General features: G+C 42.4%; 1 protein-coding gene across 1 annotated transcript in view; it reads left to right on the plus strand.

Moving 5' to 3' along the window:
- The window catches only part of cfap74 (cilia and flagella associated protein 74), a 216,799-nt gene that overhangs the window by 126,008 nt on the left and 65,374 nt on the right, over window positions 1-25,417 (plus strand). The window contains 7 exon segments of the mRNA XM_078239710.1: window positions 849-915; window positions 4,509-4,598; window positions 5,952-6,095; window positions 6,860-6,893; window positions 8,987-9,036; window positions 12,246-12,368; window positions 15,030-15,151. Coding sequence (XP_078095836.1) covers window positions 849-915; window positions 4,509-4,598; window positions 5,952-6,095; window positions 6,860-6,893; window positions 8,987-9,036; window positions 12,246-12,368; window positions 15,030-15,151 — 630 coding nt within the window.

A 25,417-nucleotide genomic window follows, 5' to 3' on the forward strand; every position in this document is an offset into this window, starting at 1 on the left:
TACAAGAACACCTTGACCCCTCTGCACCTTGGAATTCTGCAGTTGTTCTGCGTTTAAGTAATACTCTGCTTTTTTATTCTTCCTGCCAAAATGAACAACTTCACTTTTTCTCACACACTCCATCTACCAAGTTTTTACCTACACCCTCAACCTATCTGTATCGGCTTGCAGCCTCCTCGTGTGACAGAGTGACTCCCCCGCTTAATCTATTCAAGTACGTTCAATCACCTCTATAAAGCAGAAAAATCCAAGAAAACTCAAATTACTCAATTTGTATGTTGCATTCATTTTGTCTATGTCAGTTAGTGCATTTTTACCAATGACTTGTTGGGGTGTAGTGGTTAGATTGGTGTAGGAAATGAGAGGGTGAAATTTAGTCTTGGGTGTTGATACAAAATGAGTGGTCGTGAATGTACAATTTGATTCACACCCACCTCATTTCCAGTGGGTCACCAATTCACATTTCCCCGCTACCTCCCAATGCCAGTTAACCCCATTATTTTTCGGATGGTTTGTAGAACCAGTTTTGTACATCATTACATCAGTAATATTATTGCTTTGCTTTGTTTTTGTCATAATCACAGAGGAAACAGTTTGATTGGAGGCTAAAAGAAAGTTAACACCTTGAAGATCGGTCGGTTTTGAATCAGTTAACACTCTAGATCACCATTGGCTTTAATCATGTTGACCTTTTCCTGAACATATGTTCCGTCCCATTATGCAAATATATTTTCCAAATTAAGCTTTTCTAGTTATTGAATTTAACAACTGCCGATTTGGAGTATGGAGTACGTTTGATGTCTTATAAAGCTCCTCGTCACCTTGTATATTCCTGTATTTAATTCTAGATTCAAGCCTCCAGGTCAAATTTCAGCTGGTATGTCTTGTGAGATGGCGGTGACTTTCAACCCTGTGGTAAGAAGAAATATAGGCATGATTAAAGATGTTTGTATCAAGAATATTCACTATTGGTAGAAATAACAGCCACTGGAGTGTTTTCTTCATTGAAGTGAACCATAAATAATCCTGTTTGCTTTAAGGTACCCTGACTGCTTTCTTTGTATCTTGTAACTCCCAACCCTTTCTCTTCAAAAGGGCTGGTTATAAATGTTGTACCTAAATCACCAGGCACTGTTTACATGCATCATGTTGAATCTGAGTCCAAGTGACCAGGCATGCTGGGAATTTGACACCTCTAATTGGATGCATGTTCAAGTCTTACCATATATGATATGGATCTTGCAATGGAAACTGTCACGGAAAAGCTGTATTGTCATTAATTTTGGGTAGAAACAGATCACCAACAACCTGTCCTGGTCCCTCCACACTGATGCTATAGTTAAGAAAACCCACCAATGCCTCTACTTTCTCAGGAGATTCGGAATGTCTGGTACGACTCTCACAAATGTTTGCAAATGCACCATAGAAAGCATCATTTCCAGATATACCACAGCTTGATATGGCTCCTGCTCTGACCTAGACCACAAGAAATTACAAAGCCCAGTCCATCACGCAAACCAGCCTCCCATCCATTGACTCCGTCTACACTTCCCACTGCCTCAGAAAAGCAGCCAGCATAATCAAGAACCCCACGCACCCCAATCATACTCTCTTCCATCGTGAAAAAAATGCAAAAGTCTGAGGTCACGTACCAAACGTCTCAAGAACAGCTTCTTCCCTGCTGCTGTCAGACTTTTGAATTGACCTACCATATATTAAGCTGATCTTTCTCTATACCCTAGCCATAACTGTATTTTGCTCCTCCTTTCCTTCTCCCCTATGTACCCTATGAATAATATGTTTTGTCTGCATAGCGCGCAAGAAACAATACTTTTCAGTGTATCCCAATACATGTGATAATAATAAATCAAATCAAATCAGTCCACAACCTGATCCTACATGTTCCTGTGATTTCACTGTGGTGCATTCTTTTACCATGGTGATCTCCTGGCCACCTTACTGTCAATTGCATTTTTGTTTCTGGCTCTCCTCAGCTTTGACCATTATTTTCTCTTTCCCATAGACAGGCTTTGCCTTTTTTAATCATTCAAGTTTTTGGGCTAAGTATGGTCCTTCCAATGAGCCGATTGAAATGGGTAGCTGTCTTGATTTTCATTCTTTTTTGCTCTACCCCAGCATTTCAGTCTCTTGCTCTGTTGGTTTTGGATTACAATTAGGTACATGTGAGGTGCTGAGGAATGCCTTGAAGTTAGTGCCTCTAAACTATGATGTGGGCCTCGGATTCCTTTTTTGTTGTTTTGCTAGCTAATTAGACTTGAAGATTAGTGGAAAAATTCCTCACAAACAATGATTGGCCTCATCATAAAAGGGCTTTCATTCGGTCCAAAGTAAGCAGAGAGAGACTGTTTGAACTATTGAAAAATACAGGATCAATTAGCTACATAGATTAGAAGATCGCAAACCAATTATACCAAAGAGCATAAAAATGAACTGGTGGAAAGTACTGAAAGACATGGATTTTATAGCACTGCTACGGTATGTGTCTCCTCCCCCGACCCTGCACCCCCTTCCCCAGAGCCCCCCAGTGGATGAGGGGGGCAATTTAAATTGCCATTTCCTTCGGGACCGTAATATCCTGCCAGGCAGGAGAGGCCATAAAATCCCGGGCATGGAAATAACTATATAGACTATATTCCTGTCGTTGCTTGTAACAATGAGGTGTAGCAGAGCTTTGAATAGTTTGTATAATTGCTTCTAAAATATTAAACTGCAATGGTAATTGTCATATTTGGACTTCCATATCACAGATTCATAGAAGCATAGAATCCCTACAGTACACAAGGAGGCCATTCAGCCCGTCAAGTCTGTACCAACCACAATCCCATCCAGGCTCTATTCCCATAACCCCACGCATTTACCCTGCTAATCCCCTTGACACCAGGGTCAATTTAGCATGGCCAGTCCACCTAACCCGCACATCTTTGGACTGTGGGAGGAAAACGGAGCACCCGGAGGAACGCAGACACAGGGAGAATGTGCAAATTCCATACAGTGACCCAAGGCCAGAATTGAACCTGGGACCCTGGCGCTATGAGGCAGCAGTGCTAACCACTATGCCACCGTGGCATCCTCGAATTTGGATAGACTGGTTAAACTTTGGATAGATTGGTTAAACTTAATTTTAGATCTATGCATGTTGTTCATCTCCTCTCATCTCAGATGACAAGGATCAATTTTTGTTTTTACCGCCCTGGGTTAAGCATCACCTGAATGAATGGAAATCTGGTAGGGAAGATTGCAAGCTGGTAATAGAACTCACTTGATATTCCTTCCATCCAAATTAACGGAATATAGATGACACATTATACTACTTCATTGTTCTTCTAATATTCTAAGCACTGTCGTTTCCAAACATTTTTTTCAGTTTATGTTTTCATGTGTGACTGAAAATGGGTCAAAATTAGTTCATGAAGAAACATGAATTTTGGAGAGAAAGAACTTGTGTTTAGGCATTGCCTTGGGATGTTCCAAAGCTCTTTACAAACAACAGATTACTTTTGACCCTGTTACAGATAAAATGCTGCTGTGAATTTATACATAGGATCATCACACAAATAGCAAATAAGACAAGTTTTCATTGAATTCATAAAATTCTACAGTGCAGAAGGAGGCCATTCAGCCCATCGAGTCTGCACAGCCCACAATCCCACCCAGGCCCCATCTGCACAACCCGATGCATTTACCCTAGCTAGCACCCCGGCCACTAAGGGACAATTTAGCATGGCCAATCCACCTAACCCACACATCTTTGGATTGTGGGAGGAAACCAGAGCACCCGGAGGAAACCCATGCAGACACGGGGAGAATGTGCAAACTCCTCTCAAGCAGTGACCCAAGCCGGGAATCGAACCCGGGTCCCTGGTGCTGTGAGGCAGCAGTGCTAACCACTGTGCCGCCCAAGTAACTAATCTGTTTTTATTGTGCTGGTTGAGAGATTAATACTGACCATCACACTAGAATTCATTGGTCCTCCTTAAATATGTTGTGGAATTCTGAAACACAGAAATGGGGCTTCAGTTTAACAACTCACCTGACAATGCAGCACTCCCTCATGACTGCACTGAATCTTGATCAGCGAGAGTACTCAGTGCACTATTTGTGTCAACCATGTGTATTTGATATTTGTGCTAGTGGAAATTGGCACTAAAACAGGAAAAGAAACGTGTGAGAAACATACAATGGAGGATACTGCAAATTGTGGAAGTTACTTAACAAGATTTTGAATGGCTGAAGTCAAGAAGACACTGAAGGCAGAGATTAACATTGATCAATGAGGCGAGACATAGGTGGTGACATATAGAAATATGCCAGGTGATTTTAAGCTAAAGGGAAAAAAGAGGTAAGAAACATTTACAACAAAAGATTAAAATAACAAATGATTAGAAGAAGAATGAAGAATTATAATTTTCAGAGTAGCAATTGTTGGAGGAAAGCATTTGGTAATTAATGTATAAATCCACGAGGATTATTTTTATTTTAATATTCAGGTTAATGAAGATTTTGAAGGGGAGATAATGTTTCGGACTCATATTGGTTCCTTTGCTGTTCCGCTTAAATGTACAACTAAAAAATGTGATGTAAGTCTAAACACAGACATGTGCACCTTTCTCATTATTGTGTTCATTGTTTGAATTAATATGTATAAAGCCAAAACGACTTCTCACACATTCTGTTACAGTACCTGAACCCCTACTGATTTCTCAATCCAGAAACAATATAGTTTAGTCTCTGGGTATTTAATAGACAACCCTTAACTTACAGCCTAAAAGCCTGTAAGAAAAGTGCTGTTGATGTTTACTTCTTGTAACATTGACAGGGATGTCTACTGTGTCTTATTGATTTGATATGATTAAGAGTGAAAAGACTAGCTGAGGTGCTACTGTTGTCTCAGTTATTAAACTCCTGAGACCTCAGCAGGTTATGTCCCGTCCATTTCTGACAGCCTCCAATATAATGCTAACTCATAACAAGAATGTAACTGCAGAGGCATGTCTCTTATTTAGCTCATCCTACAGTGCTCCAAGTCTGAGGGGAAAGACCAGATCCCGATCACTCTCCATTGTCTGTGGGTCTTGGATTTGTTCATTGACACGGCACGGTAGCACAGTGGTTAGCACTGCTGCTTCACAGCTCCAGGGTCCCGGGTTCGATTCCCGGCTCGGGTCACTGTCTGTGTGGAGTTTGCACATTCTCCTTGTGTCTGCGTGGGTTTCCTCCGGGTGCTCCGGTTTCCTCCCACAGTCCAAAGATGTGCGGGTTAGGTTGATTGGCCAGGTTAAAAATTGCCCCTTAGAGTTCTGGGATGTGTAGGTTAGAGGGATTAGCGGGTAAATATGTGGGGGTAGGGCCTGGGTGGGATTGTGGTCGGTGCAGACTCGATGGGCCGAATGGCCTCCTTCTGCACTGTAGGGTTTCTATGATTTCTATGACATGCTGCTGCAGGCAATAGACAAATGCCCTGCCCATATTGACAAGAATAGAGCCTTGTTGGAACCAGTAGAATGTACGCTAGATTTTATTGTTTGTGACATTAGTGTACAAATCTTTATTGTTTTTATATATTTTTCTGCTCTTTTAGTGGGAAGCATAAATCTATCTAAAATAATCAAATTTGTTCTGGTCCTTAGAGTAGCATTAAACAAATTCCATACAAATCTGCAAAACGTCACTGTCACCAATAACATTTCTAGATTTATATCACAGGATAAATCAGGCATTCAGGAGGGAAAGAAAGAACAATGGGAGGAAAATAAATGTGACAACTCTATCTATGCTGATATTTCTAATTGTTTCAAAGACCAAATATTTATTCCTTATAGCACTGGGTGCACTGTGATAAATTGCTTCAAACTTGTATATATTGTGGAAAGCGTTGTTCAAATGCATACACCGACCTGCTATGAATAATAATTTTATGTTGGTTCCTACAGCTGGTTGTGGATAAGCAAGTTGTTGATTTTGGCTGCCACACTATTGGTGAAACAATTACACAGTACGTCACTTTGACCAACCGCGGAGCACGGAGGACATATTTTCAGTTTCTGAAATTTCTTCCCAAGCATTCATTTGGAGATGTAAGCATGCTTAGACGGTATCAAACTTCATTTAAGTAAACCATCAAAGGTAGTAAAGTGTGTTTGGACACAGTATAAAATTCCTAAATAATGGTGGGGATTATTTGAATCAATTTGTTTACATTACTTTTGAATATATATATAAATAAATATCTCATATTCCAAATCAGAAACGTGATTTGACAAGCCCTTTAATGGCACAGAAATGATGAACATTGAAGGGTATAATGGGGGGGGGGGGGGCGTTGTTGAGAGGGGTTAGAGAGAGGAGCTAAAGAAGAGTGTTGACAGATAGTGTTGAGAGAGATAAAAGGACTGAATTGAATGGTATCAGACTTTGAGTGGGAGCATTGTGATGTGCAATTACTCTGCACCCAGTTGAAGTGATGCAGACCACGTGCAAACGGTGTGCTGCTTGCTTAACTCCATGATTATGGGGTACAGCAGTGAAGTGCAAAATCAGTAAATGCAACCTCACTTTAAGTGGTTATCTCCACTTTAAGTAGGACAGAAATTGTGAATCCCGTTGCAGTTGGATGTCAGCCCGTCAATCATATTAAAATGAGGCCTGGCCATTAAAATTGCTTATTGCACCCCGTCCCTCGTTTGTCTGAATGCTGCCCTGACTTAAAGTCAGGGCTTATGAATTGGAATTGTTTCTATTAAAGCCTTTGGGTAGAGCACAGATGAATGAATGAAATGAATATTTAGACTATCTGTCATTGTACCATATGCCTGCTAATTGGCTTTTATTATCTTCCTAGGAATTAAGTGAATTTGTTATTCCAACTAAAAAAGGTAATATAATAAGTTCAAAAGTCAAATTTGCAAAACCAGCAAACGATGAGCAGAAATTTCTTCCAATATTATCTTGGGTTGCCTCCTCAAATTCCGCTCCTTAGCCACCTATTTGATTTCTCTGAGGCTGAGCCAGACTGTCCACAACATTAGCATCATGTATATGAGTTTTCGACACATCAGAGCCACCACTAAGATTGCCTATTTCCATTTCCATAACATCACTTGATTCTACCCCTGCTCAGCTCTTCAGCTATTGAAACCCTTATCCATGCCTTTGATACTTGAATTTGACTATTCCTGATTGGCCTCCCACATTCTACCCTCCATAAACTTGAAGCTCTGCTGCCCTTGTCCTAACTTGTACCCAATCCCCTTCACCCTCACTTCTGCATTCGCTGACCTACATTGACTCAGTTAAGCAGCACCTGGATTTTAAAACTCATCCTTGTTTTCAAAGCCCTTCACAGCCTCACCTCTCTATACCTCTGTAATCTCCTCCAGCCTCACAACATCCAAGATATCAGTGCTCTTCTAATTCCAGCCTTTTGAGCTTTCACAATTTTAAATGCTCAAACATTAGTGGCCGTGTCTTCTGTAGCCTAGATTCTGAACTTCAAAATTCCCTTCAATCAGTTGCAAGAATGCTTTGCTGTGCCAATCAGGATCCTAAGTTGTCTGAAGTACCCCAAATCCTAGTTGAACCATAGTCCTGACTAGGTCCTGGGGACAGATACATTTAGTTCTTGACACTTGCCACTTTAAATCAAATTAAACCCAATGCAATATATGGCTTGGGCCGCAAGTCTGTGGAGTAATTCCACCACTGACCTGCTACCTCTTTGGGCACAAGTTGAATTGCTAATCCAGAGGAGATGGTGACATGGTTGTAATGTCACTGGACTAGTAACTAAATGCCTAGGCTAATGCTCTGGAGACTTAAGTTCAAATTCCTCCATGGCAGTTAACAAATCTGAAATTGAAAGCTAGACTCAGTTAAGGTGACCATGACAACGATCATCAATTGTGTAAAAATCCATCAGGTTCATGAAGGAAAGAAATCTGCCATCCTTACCCAGTCTGACCTATAGGTAACTCCAGACCCATAGCAACGTGTGTGAGTCTTAACTACTCTCTGAAATGGCCTAGCAAAGCCACTGCAGTCAAGCACAATTAGGAACGGGCAACAAATGCTGGCTTCACATCTATGAATAATAAACAAATAAAGAAGAAGAAACAAGGCCAAAATTATAAAAGCAGCATACCAGTAAGTTGCCAACAAAATTTTCAATGATTCTACCATAAAACTGAGACAGTTATCTATAACAATCAGTTAGTAAAGAGACATTACAACCATCTAACAGATTTTTAGAAATTATATTTTCAGATTGATGACTATTTAGATGGCTTCCTGAAAATGTCAATGCTTCACAAATTTACCTGGTTGTGCCATCAGTTTTGTCTTCCATCTTTCCATGTACTGCCGATGCCTAAATTATGATGTCACCACAAAGGGCCACTTGATGTTCACCTTGTCACCTGCAGAAAATTCCCTTATCCGGGTCAAACAGACATGGACAAGCTGAGGAGGGAATGCGCATGGTGCACATTTTTGGTACTAAAGTAACAAAATAATAAAGCAGGAATGCTCATTGACTTCTTTACTGCTGTTAATCATTTGTTAGTATGAAGAGAGTGCTGTAAAGAGCAATCTCTGGGGCAACAGTTATAAACCAGGAGATAGGATAAACAGATAACTTCACCAATATAGATCAATGGCAGTTTGGTAAAAAAATTAATTACTAAGGGAACAAGAAACCAGAAGAGGTAATAAGTGGTGGTAATGAAATGCATGAAAATGATGACACAATTTTGATACAAATATGGAACGGTGGCGATATCTTCAAGCACACTGATTTGTGTAATTGTACTTTCAGAACTCATTGCTACACTGCTCCATTTGGATTTTATTATCGGAGCAGGATGTGGCAACCTTGGCAAAATGCACCACTTCACCTATACATACATTGAATTTCATTTGCCAGTTACACATCTGTTTATTTATGTCTTCCTGTATTTATTTGAATTTCCAGATATGTTTGATCTGGAGCAAAAGTTGCATAATGAGATCAAAGTTGGCGAGGTAAGAATAACGGAAGAGATGCTGAGAAAAACCAAATTCTGAAAATATTTGTACATTAATGTTCTCTTTTGATTTTCACTGCAGTTGTGACAAATCAGAAAATAGCAATCAATCAAAAACATCTGAGGCTAAGGGCGAGATTTTCTCGGAAATTGGGAAAGACCGAATGGTGGGTGGGAAAAGCAGTGTTTCGCTCGCCGATGGCAATGGCAGCATGAGCCCCTTTGTATTTTGCTTCAGCTGCACTCTGTGGCCTCCACACAGGTATCATCAACCACGTTCTCAGTAGGTAGCCCTTGTCCCCAAGCCAACCGTTCAGCCACTGTGAATCCTGCAACATGTCAGGGATTTGAGAGCGGCTCAGAATGTAGGAGTTGTGTACACTCTTATGAGGAAAGGTTGGAGAGGTTGGTTTGTATCAGTTAGAGTTTAGAAGGGTAAGAGGCGACTTGATTGAAACCTTTAAGATCCTGAGTGGGTATTGACAGGGTGAATGTGGAGAGGATGTGAGTGCAGCTAATGGCACCCTGCACTGTGGAAAGCCAGAGATTTGCACAAGGCCCATCACTCTTGCATCTTGGCTTGCCTGATCCTGGTCCAAATGTACAAAGTTGTATGTCCTTGTGAGGATTGCATTCATCACCTCATGGATGCATTTCTGTGCAGAGGTTTGCAAAATCCCACAGAGGTCACCTGTGGAACCCTGAAAGGAGCCACTTGCGTAAAAATTGAGCGCCGCTGTAGCTTTCAGCAATTCTGGCAATGGATGCCCTCTAAGTCCCCACGGCGCCAAATCCTGCGATAGGTGGTAGATGTGAGCAACTAATTCCTTGGACATGCATAGTCTTCAGCAACTCTGATTCTCAGACATCTGCAGGTATATCAGGCCCCATCTGTAGACCCTGGGTCCAGCGAGGCATCTAGCGGGGGTTATCGTCTATGTGTGGAACAGTCCGTGCCGCCCCTTCCTTCTCACAGTGCTGCCCCTACCTTGGTGAGCCAGGCACCTCCACTGATGTTCTCTCTTGTCTATGAACGAGAAGAATGACAACGAGTTCAACAAGTTCCATGTTTTCTTCGTTCTCCTCACTGCAGCATCAAAGAGAGATTTGATGGTTAGCTTCTGACTCCTAAGGACCACTCTTTGCTCATTCATCATCTGAAGTTGCCACACAAAGCTCATTGACTCATGTCCTGGCCATCACATTGATACCCAGTCCTTCAGTTGCATGCTGAATGTGCAAGACCCCACATCACGTGATTGGGTGACTAACAGCTTTGACCATTCTGCTGCATCCTGAACTCTCATCTCAGGCACAGGCATTGTCCAAACTTTCACCCCAAGGCCTTGCATGCAAACAATCTATGGGAGCCACTTGCCAAAGCACACAACCGAGGGTCGGAGCCCTCTCCTCGGGCAGTGTGCCATTGTCAACTTTCAGCAATTTTGGAGGTCAGCGCATCAGGAGTTAAATGCTTCAAATCCTTTTGAAATTGCTGTCTCTGCCATTTTAGTAGAGGCATTAAATACTTTCAAACAAATGGGTTACTTCCTCCACTAAAGTGGCAAAGAGAGAAATTTCAAAGAAACACATTAGTATTTCACTGCATCATTTCTCAAATCCAGCTAATACTTTGAGCTGTGCTGCATGTATATATGTTGTTCCTTCTAATTATATGCTAACCATCCCATCATGCTCTTTGTTTACGCCAAGCCATTTAGCCTGTCATGGTAGTCTATTCTACACCCCATGCAGTGTACCTAGAGTTGAACACATGCTCCATGGTTGACTGCATTGTTTCAATAGATCTGAAATGAGGGGAGAGCGACAATTGTTAGCAATTAGTGGCAGGAGTAAACAGTAGCAGATGACTGGCAGCTCTAAGGAGCACCAGGTTGTCATGCAGCGTGTGTGGGGGAGAGTTCAGTGCCAAGAGAGGTGGAGAGGAAGATGGCCAAACATTCTGCATGGCATACCCTCTGGCCTCACCATCTGCCTCTTATTCTCTTCCTGTCCATCATGCCTATGATGGCTTCCTCCATTGGCATGATGCCTTTGTAGATGGAGGCTCTGCTCTGGTTCACGTCAAATTGCCCTGCAAGAAGAGTAGGTGTGTTACCCTTTCAAGCAAGAACAGGACCTGTTTTTCGCAGGGTGGAGATCACCTCAGATAATAGGTATTGCATGGAATTATCAAGGCCAGAATAATTTCCTCAATGAGTCAGAGAGGAATTTACCAGATTTCTTCCCCTAAATTGGTCAGGGTTTGTAATCTGTTTTGTATCTCTCTCAGACAGTGGGTTAGCAATGAATGTATATATAATTATGCAGCCCTCCTGCTATGCTAATATTGAAAGATTTTTCATCTTGTGTGTTGCCTGCATAGCTGTATATTTTCAAGCTCCTTCTTTGTCTTTTTGATCATTCCCTGTCAGAGTGTTAACTTGTTTTTCCTTTTTATTTCAGCTTGCTTTTATTGTGAACCTACTTAGGGTCACGCTTGTTCAGTCTCAGCTTGCCAATCTTGGGCATGTACTTAGCTTATACAGCCACAGTTGTTTTTTTTAAATGTTGTTCCATTTCTCATCTCCTGAACAGTTGTCCAGCATCCTCGCTCAATAATCAGTTTTGAATCTATCATTTCCTGCTGAATTTCACCTTCTTAAAATGATGAACCTTGTTCCTGGTCTTGGATTTCATTGTGTCCCGGTTCATGTCAATCTTGATGATTCTGTGGTTTCTGTCCCCTGCTTTTGCCTTTTCATTAGAATATGAATTTTTGAGTTTCGGTCTGCACAGGTTTGACAGCCAGGGACAGCTACTAACGAATGAAAGCTCGGCACTGGTTTAAAAATGTGAACTACTGTGATGTATTTAACTCAACTGGGTCATTTGAGTATGAAGGACTACTCCTGAATCCACACCATATTACAGTCTTGAGATTGTTTATTAGCAAAAACATTACTTTAACAATTACATGCATATCTTAAAGCTATATAGATGTAAAATCACCTCTTGTGCGTGTTTGGGCAATTTCTTTTGAGATGGAGTATAACCATAGGCGTTCCTACTGTCACCTGGAAATAGTTAATATTGGCAGTTTGACTGTGCCCTATAAAGTCATGTATGAAAACTACAACTTCATTGCTTTTGCTGTTACCTTAAATCATCAAGTTATTTTTGTTTACTGAAATATTTTTGTTTTAGATCACAGCGGATGAAATTGGTTCATTTACATCAGTCAGATTGCCAATCATCTTTGTACCTTTGATCCCTGGCAAAGTACACACAGATCTTGAGCTAGTATTTACTGATCCATCATCCAATAATGTAAGCCTTGTGTTCTGGTCAGTAGATTGTATGGTTATATTTTGTAATAATAAGCAAACCATGAATTTGGAATGAGCCAGTGTCCACTTGGTTCAGTTGGTAAAATGCTTCCCTCTGAGACAGAAAACAGTGCATTGAAGTTTCAGTCCAGCTGTGATTTTTCCCGAATTGGCCAACTCGTGGCCAAAAGGTGAGCTCACCATGCAGGTACAGTTGGCAGGTGGGCTCTGGAAACTGGAGGGCCTGTAGGGGGCCTCCAATTCAAGAGATTCAGCAGGTTGCCTTTTCAGAAAAGAAAGGGAGGTGTCTACATTTTGATGCACCCTCTCTCTAACCCAGTGAAGTTTTAAATAAAAAATTACACTGAGCACCCAGACCACCATTGTGGACAGGGGACCAAACAATCCATGCAGGTGGAAATGAGGAGAAATTCTGAGAGGGTGTTTGGTCTCTGGAATTCTCTTCCTCAGACAGCAGCTGAGGCAGGATCCTTGAATATTTTAAAGGCTAAGTTAGATAGATTTTTGATCAATAAGGAAGTCAGTAAAGGTTTTGGGGATAGACAGGAACATGGAGTTGAGGTCAAAGTCAGATTAGTCATGACCTTATCAAATGGCACAGCAGGTTCGAAGGGCAAAATGGCTTACTCCTGCTTCTAGTTCGTATGTTTGGATATGTAGTTAAAAGTTTATTTATCAGTTACAAGTAGGCTTACATTCACACAGCAATGAAATTACCGTGAAAATCCCCTAGTCGCCACACTCCGGAGAATTTAGCATGGTCAATTCACCTAACCAGCACATCTTTTGGACTGTGGGAGGAAACCGGAGACCCGGAGATAACCCACTCAGACACAGGGAGAATGTGCAAACTCCACACAGACAATGACCCAAGCTGGGAATCGAACCCAGGTCCCTGGTGCTGTGAGGCAGCAGTACTAACCACTGTGCCACCATGTCGCCCCCGTATGGTTCAGCAATAGTAATGCCATTGAATGGGTGAGATGGTTGGATTCTCTCTTTTTGGAGATGGTCATTGCCTGGCATTTGTGTGGTGTGAATGTTAAATTACTTTCACCAAATGGACAGTATGTTTACCAAAATCAACTAGCCTCATTTCGTGCTGGCCTACACATTAAAAATTCTACAAATTGAAAATAATTAACTTTCTTCAGTCGGATTATTTTAATTTGTTACTATGTGCACATGACGTTTAATCAGTGGCAATTTTATAGTATGGAGGCAAAGATTGTGTCCAGAAAGTTATTTACATTAACATGCTGCCATTGAATAATGCTGCCAAGCAGTAGAGTTGAAAAAATAAGCAGATCTTGTCTGTTCACTTCTCATGGATTGCAGATCTGGTACTTACTACTGCATTTAATAAAAATCATTTGAAGGCAGAGATGGATAGATTCTTGTTAAGCAAGGGTTATCTGGAATAGGCGGGATGCAGGTTTGAGGTTACTGTCAGATCAGCCATGATTTTATTGAATGGTGGAGAGGCTTGAGGGGCTGAATGGTCTACTCCTTTTTCGTATGTAAATCATTCAACTTCATGAACTCCATGAAATAGATTCAGAATAAATGCTGTTCCCGTATAAGTTGAAAGCATGATTTTAACTTTAGGACTGTTCTATAGTAGGAGAAATATAAGGGAGGTATTGACATGTATCAGTGTGCTGATGTACTTCTCCCAACTTCTCCCATTTTACTTGGGGTCACCTCAATGCTGGTTGATCGCCCTTCTCCATCTTCTCCTGTCAGCACCCATTCCTCCTCCAATCCTGCTGAGTTTAGGTCTCTCATCACCGCATCAATCCATCTGGTAATACAACTTTGTCCTCTCTTTCCTGGCCATCCCATCTTCATCACTCACCTCACCACACGTCCTCTCACTCCACCACAGGTGACCATACCCTTTTAATCTTTTCTCAGCTACTTTCTTCTGTGCTGCCACAACCTTCACTGACCCCCCTGACTTGCTGCTTATGTTATAAAGTATACTGGATTTGTCACAGTTATCTCACATTATGGAGGAAAACCACAGCAGATTAAAATAAATACTGGGTACGTTGAAGAGTTGGATAGCTAAGGCGCTCTCTTTTCAGTATTACTAAGAAATTGATTAATGATACCGTTGCTCAGTTATTTAACATAATTGATAACATTGGCTTGATTGTAAGGAAACATAGTGTCGGACTCCAGCTTCTGTTTTGCTGTCAGATTCTGGACATCCATTTGTATTTGTATTTACACAGTTTTAATTTTAATTAGAAAGTCCAGGAATCCTCTGTGCTGCTTCTATCATATAAATCTCCTTTACAAACTACTCAGCTTGGTGTGATTTCTCTCTCGCTGGTAGGTTGGTAGGGTGAAGAGTCGCATCCTTTGTTGATGCTATTCCAGCACCAGCTGTCATTAGCTGCACAAGATGTATCAGGGTCACCAAGACAGCCCTTGATTGTCACACAGACAGGTTATATAAGAAAATGGCTTTTAAAAACTATTTGAATATTTATGACGCAATTTTTTTTTCTGACAATAAGATTGCGTTTCTGTTCTGTGGCAAAGCAATAGCTTGGAATTGTTGCAATTTTTAAATTAAACACAGCAGGTTATGCAGATTAACCCTGATTATTTATTTCTATCCTAAAAATAGATACTCATTGAGGCTCGAGCAGAGGCCGTTGGCATACCAGTCTGCTTATCAAATCCTAATATAGACTTGAAAATCTGCATGTATGACCGGCTTTACCAAGATTCCATTTGTGCTCACAATAGGTAAGCTGCAAAGAATGATTGTTTATGGTAGAATGGATTTGATGCCACGGGATTGGAGGTTAAATATATGGTGAGTCTGCAAGGGATGACAATGCACAAGTACTTCACATTCAGAAATACCGAAACCAACACATTTTCAAGTAACTGTGGTCATTTTAACTTTTTTGTTTTTTCCCGAGAGTATAATATAAATACAGTGAGATTCACTTTATCTCTTTCCTCCTACACTGCTCATGCTTTCCTCAGCATTACACTTACTTACCCTGATTCTTAGAAAACAGCATTTTAAACAAAGAAATAAGAATTTGATTTTGTTTTTCCAAGACCTTGCTTGCTGCCTAAAGCCTATATTAAAATTATGAAACAGTATGCGAACTTGTCATCATGGAAGCTGCAATATCAGTATTTATTGAGATTGAAAGCATTTAAGCAACATTATCGTGTGTAACTTTGCTCAAGAAATACATTGGATGCTGATCATAAAACATTACAGAAAAGAGACATCCTGTCAAAGCTTTTCATCTTGCACCCATCAGACAGTGTCGTCAGAATACCAAATTTCAAAGGGAACAACAATTTATACTGCATGAGAAGAGGCTGCTGATTGTTTGACCTGTGAACTCTGATTGGTAGAGGCATTGCCATGGAAAAAGCCTGGATCACAGCCATTTCCTTGTTCATTCACCATGGCAATGCCTTGACCAACCAGAGTCAACTTGCCTGGTTTGAATGTAAATGGAAGAGTTATATGTAAGAATTACATATTTTGCTCAAGTTAAGTTATTAATCATAGAATCATACTAAGCAGAAGAGGCCCTTTGGCCCATCGAGTCTGCACTGAAAAGTGATTAATACACTCTATTGTCTCTCTTTACAGTAGTCATTTGCCTACTGGCGCTCTGCTACCTTTTGGTAACATTTCCACATTTTATGCTGTTATTTAAGTCTTTGCTTCCTGGTAGGTCCTTTCCGGCGATTGATGTAGTAATCTATCGTGTTTGCCTCTTGTTTTTGGTATTTGAAGTGGGGGGGCATCTTCCCCAACCAGAAGTGGTCTTGTCAGCCTCCATTACAGATGTCTCCAGGACTTGGAGATGTTCATAAAAGAAACATGACACTTTTTTTGTTGTTTTTTTATACTGTATTTGCTAAGTTCACAATTGAATTAACAGCCTATAAAACATTTGTCGTAATTCAGTGGTTTTGTTGACTGCCAGAGAAGCAATGAAGGATAATTATTAAAAAATATCACAGCTGCCTGCTATTGTTTCCTAATGACTAACGAAACTGAATCCTCAGGAAGCACATTCTATTAACCATGAATTCCCACCCACAACATCATTTGAGGCTCCTTAATCCTTATGTTAATCATGTATTTCTTCTATTTTTGCAAAAAAGTACAATGTCAACTCCTTTGTGATTATTGCACATAGTTCATGATAGGCATATTGTAAACCAGATTCATTAAACATTATTATTATTTACCGCTTCAGTAATAAACTCCAAAAATGGCAGTATTCCCCTTTCCTGAAGTCTACAGGATTGGAAATAAGACACTGCCGATATTTTAAAAAATCCTTGCTCAGAAATTCTGGTTAAAGATTTTTGAGAATGCATCTAGGGCAGAATGGAACATCTGGCATCAATGGGAAATCCACCTTGGGTGGAGTTGGAAATATAAGGCAAGATTTTACTTTTTGGATATCAGGAGCCTGGCTTTAGGGAGGAATATTGGTCCTAACCCACACCATGTTAGGACCAGTAACCCAACCGTATTGATCAATAAATGGCCAGAGGACCCACTGTCCAATTAAAGACAGTGGGCGGACTCATGAGCCAATAGGGTCCCTCCTGGAATGATACCTCAGCAACCCCACCGTCCACGTTAGGAGCTGTTGATGACTGCAGAGGGGGAGAAGGTGCCTCGTGACAGAGGCATCACCTGAAGATCCGGCGAAAGTTTTAATTTTAAAAAGGCCACAGCTGATTGAGTGTGATTGTGGAGGGAAATACCTCCACTGAATGGACATCTGTGGCCCCATGGCCATAACAGGTGCAGCCTGAGAGTCCCCAATGGGATGAATTGCAGTCACCCACCTCCTGCCAGGATGCTGCCTTATTTAGCTGAAAATTCCCTTGGCGCAGGAATGGGGCCGCAATTGGCTCCTTCATTACCTGGATACCTTGGTGACTTACCGCTTGTGAGTGCGCAGCAAGGATGTCTCGAGGGCAGAATGGTGCTGGCGACACACCAGCAGGCACTGGTGGCTCAGCTCATATCCCCATCTGTCTCCAGAAACTCTGTCCATTATGCAGCTTTGGGCCCAGGCACAAAACCTAATTGAATTTAAAAGCTTAACGATACTGCAACTTTCATTGGAGGCCAGTTTCTGTGATTGATTACCTTTAGAAACCTTTTATAAATGCCCTCATCCTTAACAATTCTTAATGTAATGATTAAAATATCATTTACCTCCATCGTTTCTGGGGCACAAATGACAAGCTGTGAGTTGTAAGACATGTTGGTCGTAATCTACTGATCCCATTAACCCGGGTGCAAATCCTGTAATGGCCGCTAAATCTCGCAAGAGTCAAAATATGGGATTTCTGCCGGCGAGATCTCAGAGTGAGGTTTTCCCCTCCCCTCTCCCCCCCAGTGACGAAATCAGTTTCATGCCCAGGAAGGGTGTGAGCCTGGTTTGCATGGATTACCTTCACATTAGCGGTCTTGTCCTCATCCTAATTTCCCACCCAGTCGGTGTGAAGTCATGCTGGCGCGAATCACTCCTGCTTTTCAAAAACAGCAGGGGGCCACAGGTAAGTATAACCTCCCCCCCCCCCCGGTGGTGAGGAACATGCCTGGGTATTGCACCCAGGCTCCTTGGCACTGCCAGTCAGGAGGTTCTCTGGGGGAGTTGCATTGCGGGGATTCCCCTTACCCAGGGGGATGGGGGGGCGGGGGGGGGGGGGGGGGGGGGGGGGAGTTGCCCTTATCTGTGGCAGGTGGAGAGGATGCCCTTTAAAATCAGCGCCCCGGTCTTGGGATTCCCATTGTTGCCGGCTTTCTTGGGCCCCGCCCCACACAGCTGACTGTCTGATTCTTACTTCTGCTTTGAAAATGCACAGAGTGCTTTCAGTGCAGCGAGAAAGTCCGGCCATGCAGCCTGTGAGCTTCACACTGACTTTCTCACCTGAACCAACACTCTTTCATTTGATTTGACTTATTATTGTCACATGTATTATATACAGTGAAAAAAATTGTTTCTTGCGCGCTACACAGACAAAGCATACCATTCATAGAGAAGGAAAGGAGAGAGTGCAGAATGTAGTGTTACAGTCATAGCTAGGGTGTGGAGAAAGATCAACTTAATGCAAGGTAGGTCCATTCAAAAGTCTGACAGCAGCAGGGAAGAAGCTGTTCTTGAGTCGGTTGGTACGTGACCCCAGACTTTTGTATCTTTTTCCCCACGGAAGAAGGTGGAAGAGAGAATGTCCGGGGTGTGTGGGGTCCTTAATTATGCTGGCTGCTTTTCCAAGTGTAGACGGAGTCAATGGATGGGAGGCTGGTTTGCGTGATGGACTGGGCTATGGTCACAACCCTTTGTAGTTTCTTGTGGTCTTGGACAGAGCAGGAGCCATACCAAGTTGTGAAACAACCAGAAAGAATGCTTTCTATGGTGCATCTGTAAAGGTTGGTGAGAGTCGTAGTGGACATGCCAGATTTCCTTAGTCTCCTGAGATAGTAGAGGCGTTGTTGGGCTTTCTTAACTATAGCGTTGGCGTGGAGGGACCACGACAGGTTGTTGTGGTCTGGACACCTAAAAACGTGAAACTCTCGACCATTTCCACTTCATCCCTATTGCTGTAGACATGGACATGTCCTCCACTATGCTTCCTGAAGTTGGTGACTATCTCCTTCATTTTGTTCACATTGAGGGCGAGATTATTGTTGCCGCACCAGTTCACCAGATTCTCTAATTCTTGCCTGTTCTCCGTCCAATCATTGTTTGAGATCTGACCCACAACGGTGGTGTCATCAGCAAACTTGAAAATCAAGTTGGAGAGGAATTTGGCCACACAATCATAGGTCTATAAAGCATATAATAAGGGGCTGAGGACACAGCCTTATGGGGCACTGGTGTTGAGGATGATCATGGAGGAGGTGTTGTTGCATATCCTTACTGATTGCCGTCTGTGGGTTAGGAAGTTCAGAATCCAGTCACAGAGGGAGGAGCTGGGCCCCAGGCCACGGAGTTTGGTGATGAGTTTTGTAGGAATAAAGGTGTTGAAGGCTGAGCTGTAGTCAATAAATAGGAGTCTGACATAGGTGTCTTTGTTATCCAGGTGTTCCAGGGTTGAGTGTAGGGCCAGGGAGATGGCGTTTGCTGTGGACCTGTTGCAGTGATAGGCAAACTGTAGTGGATCTAGGCAATCTATGAAGCCAGAATTGATGCGTGCCATGACTAACCTTTCGAAACACTTCATAATGATGGATGTCAGAGCCACCGGATGAAAGTCATTACGGCACGCTGCCTGGCTTTTCTTTGGTACAGGGATTGATGGTCATCTATTTGAAGCAGATAGGGACCTCAGATTGGTGTAAAGAGAGGTTAAAGATGTCTGTGAATACCCCCACCAGCTGGTCCGCGCAGGACCTGAATGCTCGTCCGGGTTCCCCATTCGGGCCAGTTTCTTTCCATGGGTTGACTTTTGCGAAGGTTGCTCTAAGGCCTGCAATGGTGACCTCGGATACAGGATCGGGGTGGAGGGCAGCTCTGGGGTGGAGGGCAGCTCTGGGGTGGAGGGCAGCTCTCTCTGGTCTCTTGCTCAAAACGGGCATTGAATGCATTGAGCTCATCGGGGAGGGGTGAATTGGTGCTGGCAATTCTACATGCCTTCATCTTGTAGCCTGTTATGTCTTTCAGACCTTGCCATAGTCAGTGGGAGTCCATGTGGCTAGCCTGGGACTCTAGCTTGGTCCGGTACTGTCTTTTGGCATCTTTGATGGATCTCCATCGATCATATCTGGATTTTTGGGAAGATTCCAGCCATTATCTTCATTTGAATGACATCATAAAATGCATAGAATTTTTGGGAACAGAAAAAGTGACAGGGATTTTGTATAACCTAATGCTGCACTGTAATCTGCCTCAGCGTGCATGCATTACCTCACATCTGCAACCCCACACAAGTGTCAACATTGAAGTATTCCTTCATTGTTTTTATTTCCTTTAGTTACACCCATTTATATTTTTCTTCCAAATTTTCACGAAACAAATTTAGAATTCCTAAATCATTGTACTTAGTACTTCAATGTTGCAAAAGATTTTTTCAAAATTCACTAACCCTGAAGCATCAGTTTGATTACATTAGGTGGAGTTAAACAGCAATGTTTCATCGGATGTGAAACATCTGGAATACAGCTCATTCTTATCACAGTAAACGGTGTGCAGCAGGTTTTTCTAAAATGGGTCATGGAAGCCTTTGGCTTGAGCATCCACTTCATATCCATTTATGTTTCCCTTTAACTTCTAACATCAAGAACATTATAAAATCAGCATGAGCATTTTAGGACTTTTGTAACCTGATGTCTGTAGTTATTTCTATCAAAATGTACAGTAAAATGTATAGAATCAAGGCTATGATGGCAAACATTGTCTGGGGTACTTGTGAAGAAAATGAAGTACACTTACGCCATTCCTAATTTTTGTGTTTGTCAGTGTGTTTCATCTTAAGGAAAACATGCTTTTGCTACCTCTCAACCTAAGGAAAAGACAATCTAGTGAAATCTATATAAAATGCAATAACAGTGGATATAGTTTATTCAAAATTGGTGCAAGCCAATGAACGTGATTGAGCTGGTTGAGCCCTGAAGGACATAGCTGCTAGACCAGGTCTTCGGAGGATGGTGAGGGAACATCAAGAAGAAAAAACTTACTTCCCCTTGTCCTCATGGTGGAAACTGGGTGAGTGACTCTGGAGGATCATGAGGGTGGGGGGTCTGAATTGGCATTGAGTCGACATGGAAGGTACGATGGTTCAGGAGGAGTGGATGATGGCCTAACAGTTTCTAAAACAACTAGGACAGAGTCCTAGAAAACTGAGATAAACCTTTTAACCAGCCTACCTCGGCACTCGTCTGGTCTGGTGGCCAACTATACTCTGCTTCAGGGATTGGCAGGCCCAATGCCATCCTGTGCCAAACCACACCTAGCACTCCCCTCCCAGAGCAATTGTCACACAACGGGAAGATGTTACCAAGGAAGGTGTGGCCAGCCAGGAAATTTCCCGACTCAAACTGCCAGCCTTGGTGGTGAAAATTCAGCCCCTAGGTTTTCCTGATTGTAATAATTGTGAAAACACAAAAATCATCTTGCAGACATCGATTGTATTTGATATAGTTGTATTTATAAGAAACAGTCAAAATTGTATTCCCTTTTAGTGAAGAATACAGAGAATAGCTTCCACTTTGACGCCACTGCAGATGTTGTATTAGGTAGTCTGGATCTTTTTTTGAGACTCTGCTGTTACCTCAACGTGCCCCCCCCCCCCCCCCCCCCCCCAAAGACTCCGGGGATTTGTGTGAGAGAGAGAGACAAACTGATGGGACAGAAAAAAAGAAGAAATGCAGGATGACAGAAAGTTGAAGTGAAAAGAGGTTTGACTAGTCACAAAAGGGTCCTTCAATACACCTTCCAAACTTGGGACTTCTACCACCCCGAAGGACAAGGGCTGCATGTGCATGCGATGCCACCATCTACAAGTTCCCCTCAAAGCTACACACCATCCTGACATGGAATTGTTGTTGTTCCTTCATTGTCACTGAGTCAACGTCCTGGATGAGGTCGCCAAAATCCTGGAACTCCTTGCTAAAAGCATTGCGGGTGTGCATACATCACTCAGACTGCAGCAGTTCAAGAAGGCAGCTCACCAACACTTTTGCAAGGGCAATAAGGGATGGGCAATAAATGCTGGTCTAGCCAGCGACAGCCACATCCCATGAACGAATAAAGAAAGGACAAATGTCATGGTCCAGGGGGTTGCCACGTTACTCACCATCAATCAGTGTTGACAATGTGACACTAGAGGGTGTTGACAGCTTCACATACAATCACCAGCAATCTGTCACTTGATACTGTAATTAACACACACATTGCAAAGGCTGCAGCTGTTATGTCCAAGCTGAGTAAGAGAGTGAAAAATAGCAATCTGACTAAGAACACCAAACTTACATCCTCAGTGCAGTCTTCATGACTGCCCTCAGACAGTATGAGGAACAATGCGTGCTCGGCAGGAGAGAAGGCTGAATGGTTTCAATCTTTGCTACCCTCAGATGTTCCCTCAGCATCTCTGGACAAGACAAGGTCACCAATTCCAAGATCCTGGAGACATGCTAATGTCATCAGGATACACATTGCTAAACTACAGCATCCATGCTGGCTCAACCACGCTCATTGGATGGATCTCAACTGTATTGACCCTCCATACAGTGAACTGGCCACTGAGTTATAACCTGCTGGATGTCGTACCTCTGCTACAAGGACATCTGCATGTGAGATATGAAGACAGCAGACACTGCCAACAGGAAGACAGTTGCTGATGATCATAACCTCTGGAGGCTGGTCATTGGAAGAGGCGAGGAGAAACAGAAAACTCAGCTGGTGAGAAGGAGGCCCAGAGGGAATGGAGGCCAGTGAATCCTGCACCTTCCCAGGCCACTGTCTTCATCTGCAGCAAATGCGACAATAGCTGCCATGGCAGAATGGGGCTCCTGACCTACACCAGGTGATGTTTAACATAGAATCGATCACCAAAGCGCAAACTACCGGTTCACAAGATGGAAGGCTGCTAAAGAAAGAAGCAATTAAATCTCAAGATCAAAGTCTCAGATTTTTATAAAGGCAAAATACTGTGGATGCTGGAATCTGAAACGAAAACAGAAATGCTGGAAATTCTCAGCAGGTCTGACAGCATCTGTGGAGAGGGAATAGAACCAATGTTGAAAATTGGGCGGAGAAATGGCAGATGGAATTTAATCCAGACAAATGCGAGGTGATGCATTTTGGTAGATCCAATTCAGGTGGGAGCTAAAAACTAAATGGCAGAACCATCAGGAGCATCGACACACAGAGATCTGGGAGTACAGGTCCACAGATCCTTAAAAGTGGCAGCACAGGTGGGAAAGGTGATGAAGAAAGCCTTCATTGGACGGGGCATCAAGTATAAAAGTTGGCAAATTACGTTAGTTATATAAAACGTTGGTTGGGCCACATTTGGAATACTGTGTCCAATTCTGATGTGGAGGCTTTGGAGAGAGTACAGAAAATATTTAACAGGGTGTTACCTGGTATGGAGGGTATTAGCTATGAGGAGAGATTGAATAAACTGGGATTGTTCTCCCTGGAAAGACGGAGGCTGAGGGGCAAGCTGATAGAAGTTTATAAAATTATGAGAGGTATAGATAGGGTGAACAGTTGAAAGCTTTTTCCCAAGGTAGAAATGACAATTACAAGGAGGCACAAGTTCAAGATAAGGGGGGAAATGTTCAGTGGAGATGTGCGGAGGAAGTTTTTTTACATAGTGCGTGATGGGGGCCTGGAATGCACTGCCAAGTGAGGCGGTTGAGCCAGTTACGTTAGCCACATTTAAGACTTATCTCGATAGGTATATGAACAAACGGGGAATAGGGGGATACAAGTGGTTGGTCCAGATAGGATAACATGATCGGCGCAGGCTTGGAGGACCGAAGGGCCTGTTCCTGTACTCATTGTTCTTTGTTCTTTGAAACATTGGCTCTATTCTCTGTCCACAGATGCTGTCAGACCTGCTGAGATTTTCCAGCATTTTCTGTTTTTGTCTCAGATTTTTATATCTGTTTTGTTTAAAATGAATACTTTGGAACAAAAAAATTATTTTACATTAATGAGTAAATATGGATGTTTTGAAATTAATATATTTGAAATAATTCATCAGAGCAGTGTGTAATTACAGAATTCATTACTTGAGAGACAGATTGTAAATATTAAATCATTCGTAAACTGTACATGTGTATATGTGTAAACTGTAGATGTGTGTATATATATGTATATATATATATATATATATCTCCAAACACCGTGGCCTGGGCCTCGGCTCCTCCCTCTGCGACTGGATCCTGAACTTCCTAACCCAAAGACCACAATCAGTAAGGATAGGCAATAACACATCCTCCACAATCATCCTCAGCACCGGTGCCCCATAGGCTGTGTTCACAACCCCCTACTATACTCCTTATACACCTATGACTGTGTGGCCAAATTCCCCTCCAATTCGATTTTCAAGTTTGCTGATGCCACCACCGTAGTGGGACGGATCCCAAACAATGACGAGACAGAGTACAGGAATGAGATAGAGAATCTGGTAAACTGGTGCGGCAACAATAATCTCTCCCTCAATGTCAACAAAAGAAAGGAGATAGTCATTGACTTCAGGAAGTGTGGTGGAGGACTTGCCCCTGTCTACGTCAACAGGGACGAAGTAGAAAGGGTCGAGAGCTTCATGTTTTTAGGTGTCCAGATCACCAACAACCTGTCCTGGTCCCCCCATGCCGATTCTATAGTTAAGAAAGCCCACCACGCCTCTACTTTCTCAGAAGACTAAGGAAATTTGCCATGTCAGTGACAACTCTCACCAGCTTTTACAGATGCACCATGGAAAGCATTCTTTCTGGTTGTATCGCAGCTTGGTATCACTGCTCTGCCCAAGACCGCAAGAAACAATAAAAGGTCGTGAATGTAGGTCAATCCATCACGCAAACCAGCCGCCCATCCATTGACTCCATCTACACTTCCCGCTGCCTCGGCAAAGCAGCCAGTATAATTAAGGACGCCACGCACCCCAGACATTCTCTCTTCCACCTTCTTCCGTTGGGGAAAAAAGATACAAAAGTCTGAGGTCACGTACCAAACAACTCAAGAACAGCTTCTTCCCTGCTGCCATCAGACTTTTGAATGGACCTACCTTGCATTAAGTTGATCTTTCTCTACACCCTCGCTATGACTGTAACACTACATTCGGCACCATCTCCTTTCCTTCTCTATGAACAGTATGCTTTGTCTGTATAGGGTGCAAGAAACCTTACTTTTAACAGTATACTAATACATGTGACGATAAATCAAATCAGAATAATTCATTTTCTAACTGTGACCAATTGTAAATTTGGAATTAGACCTATCTGTCATGTTGCAACATGATAGGATATCCTGTACTAAGGTATTCTATCTGGAA

Source organism: Mustelus asterias, chromosome 22, assembly GCF_964213995.1.
Source record: "Mustelus asterias chromosome 22, sMusAst1.hap1.1, whole genome shotgun sequence".
Taxonomy (NCBI): Eukaryota; Metazoa; Chordata; class Chondrichthyes; order Carcharhiniformes; family Triakidae; genus Mustelus; species Mustelus asterias.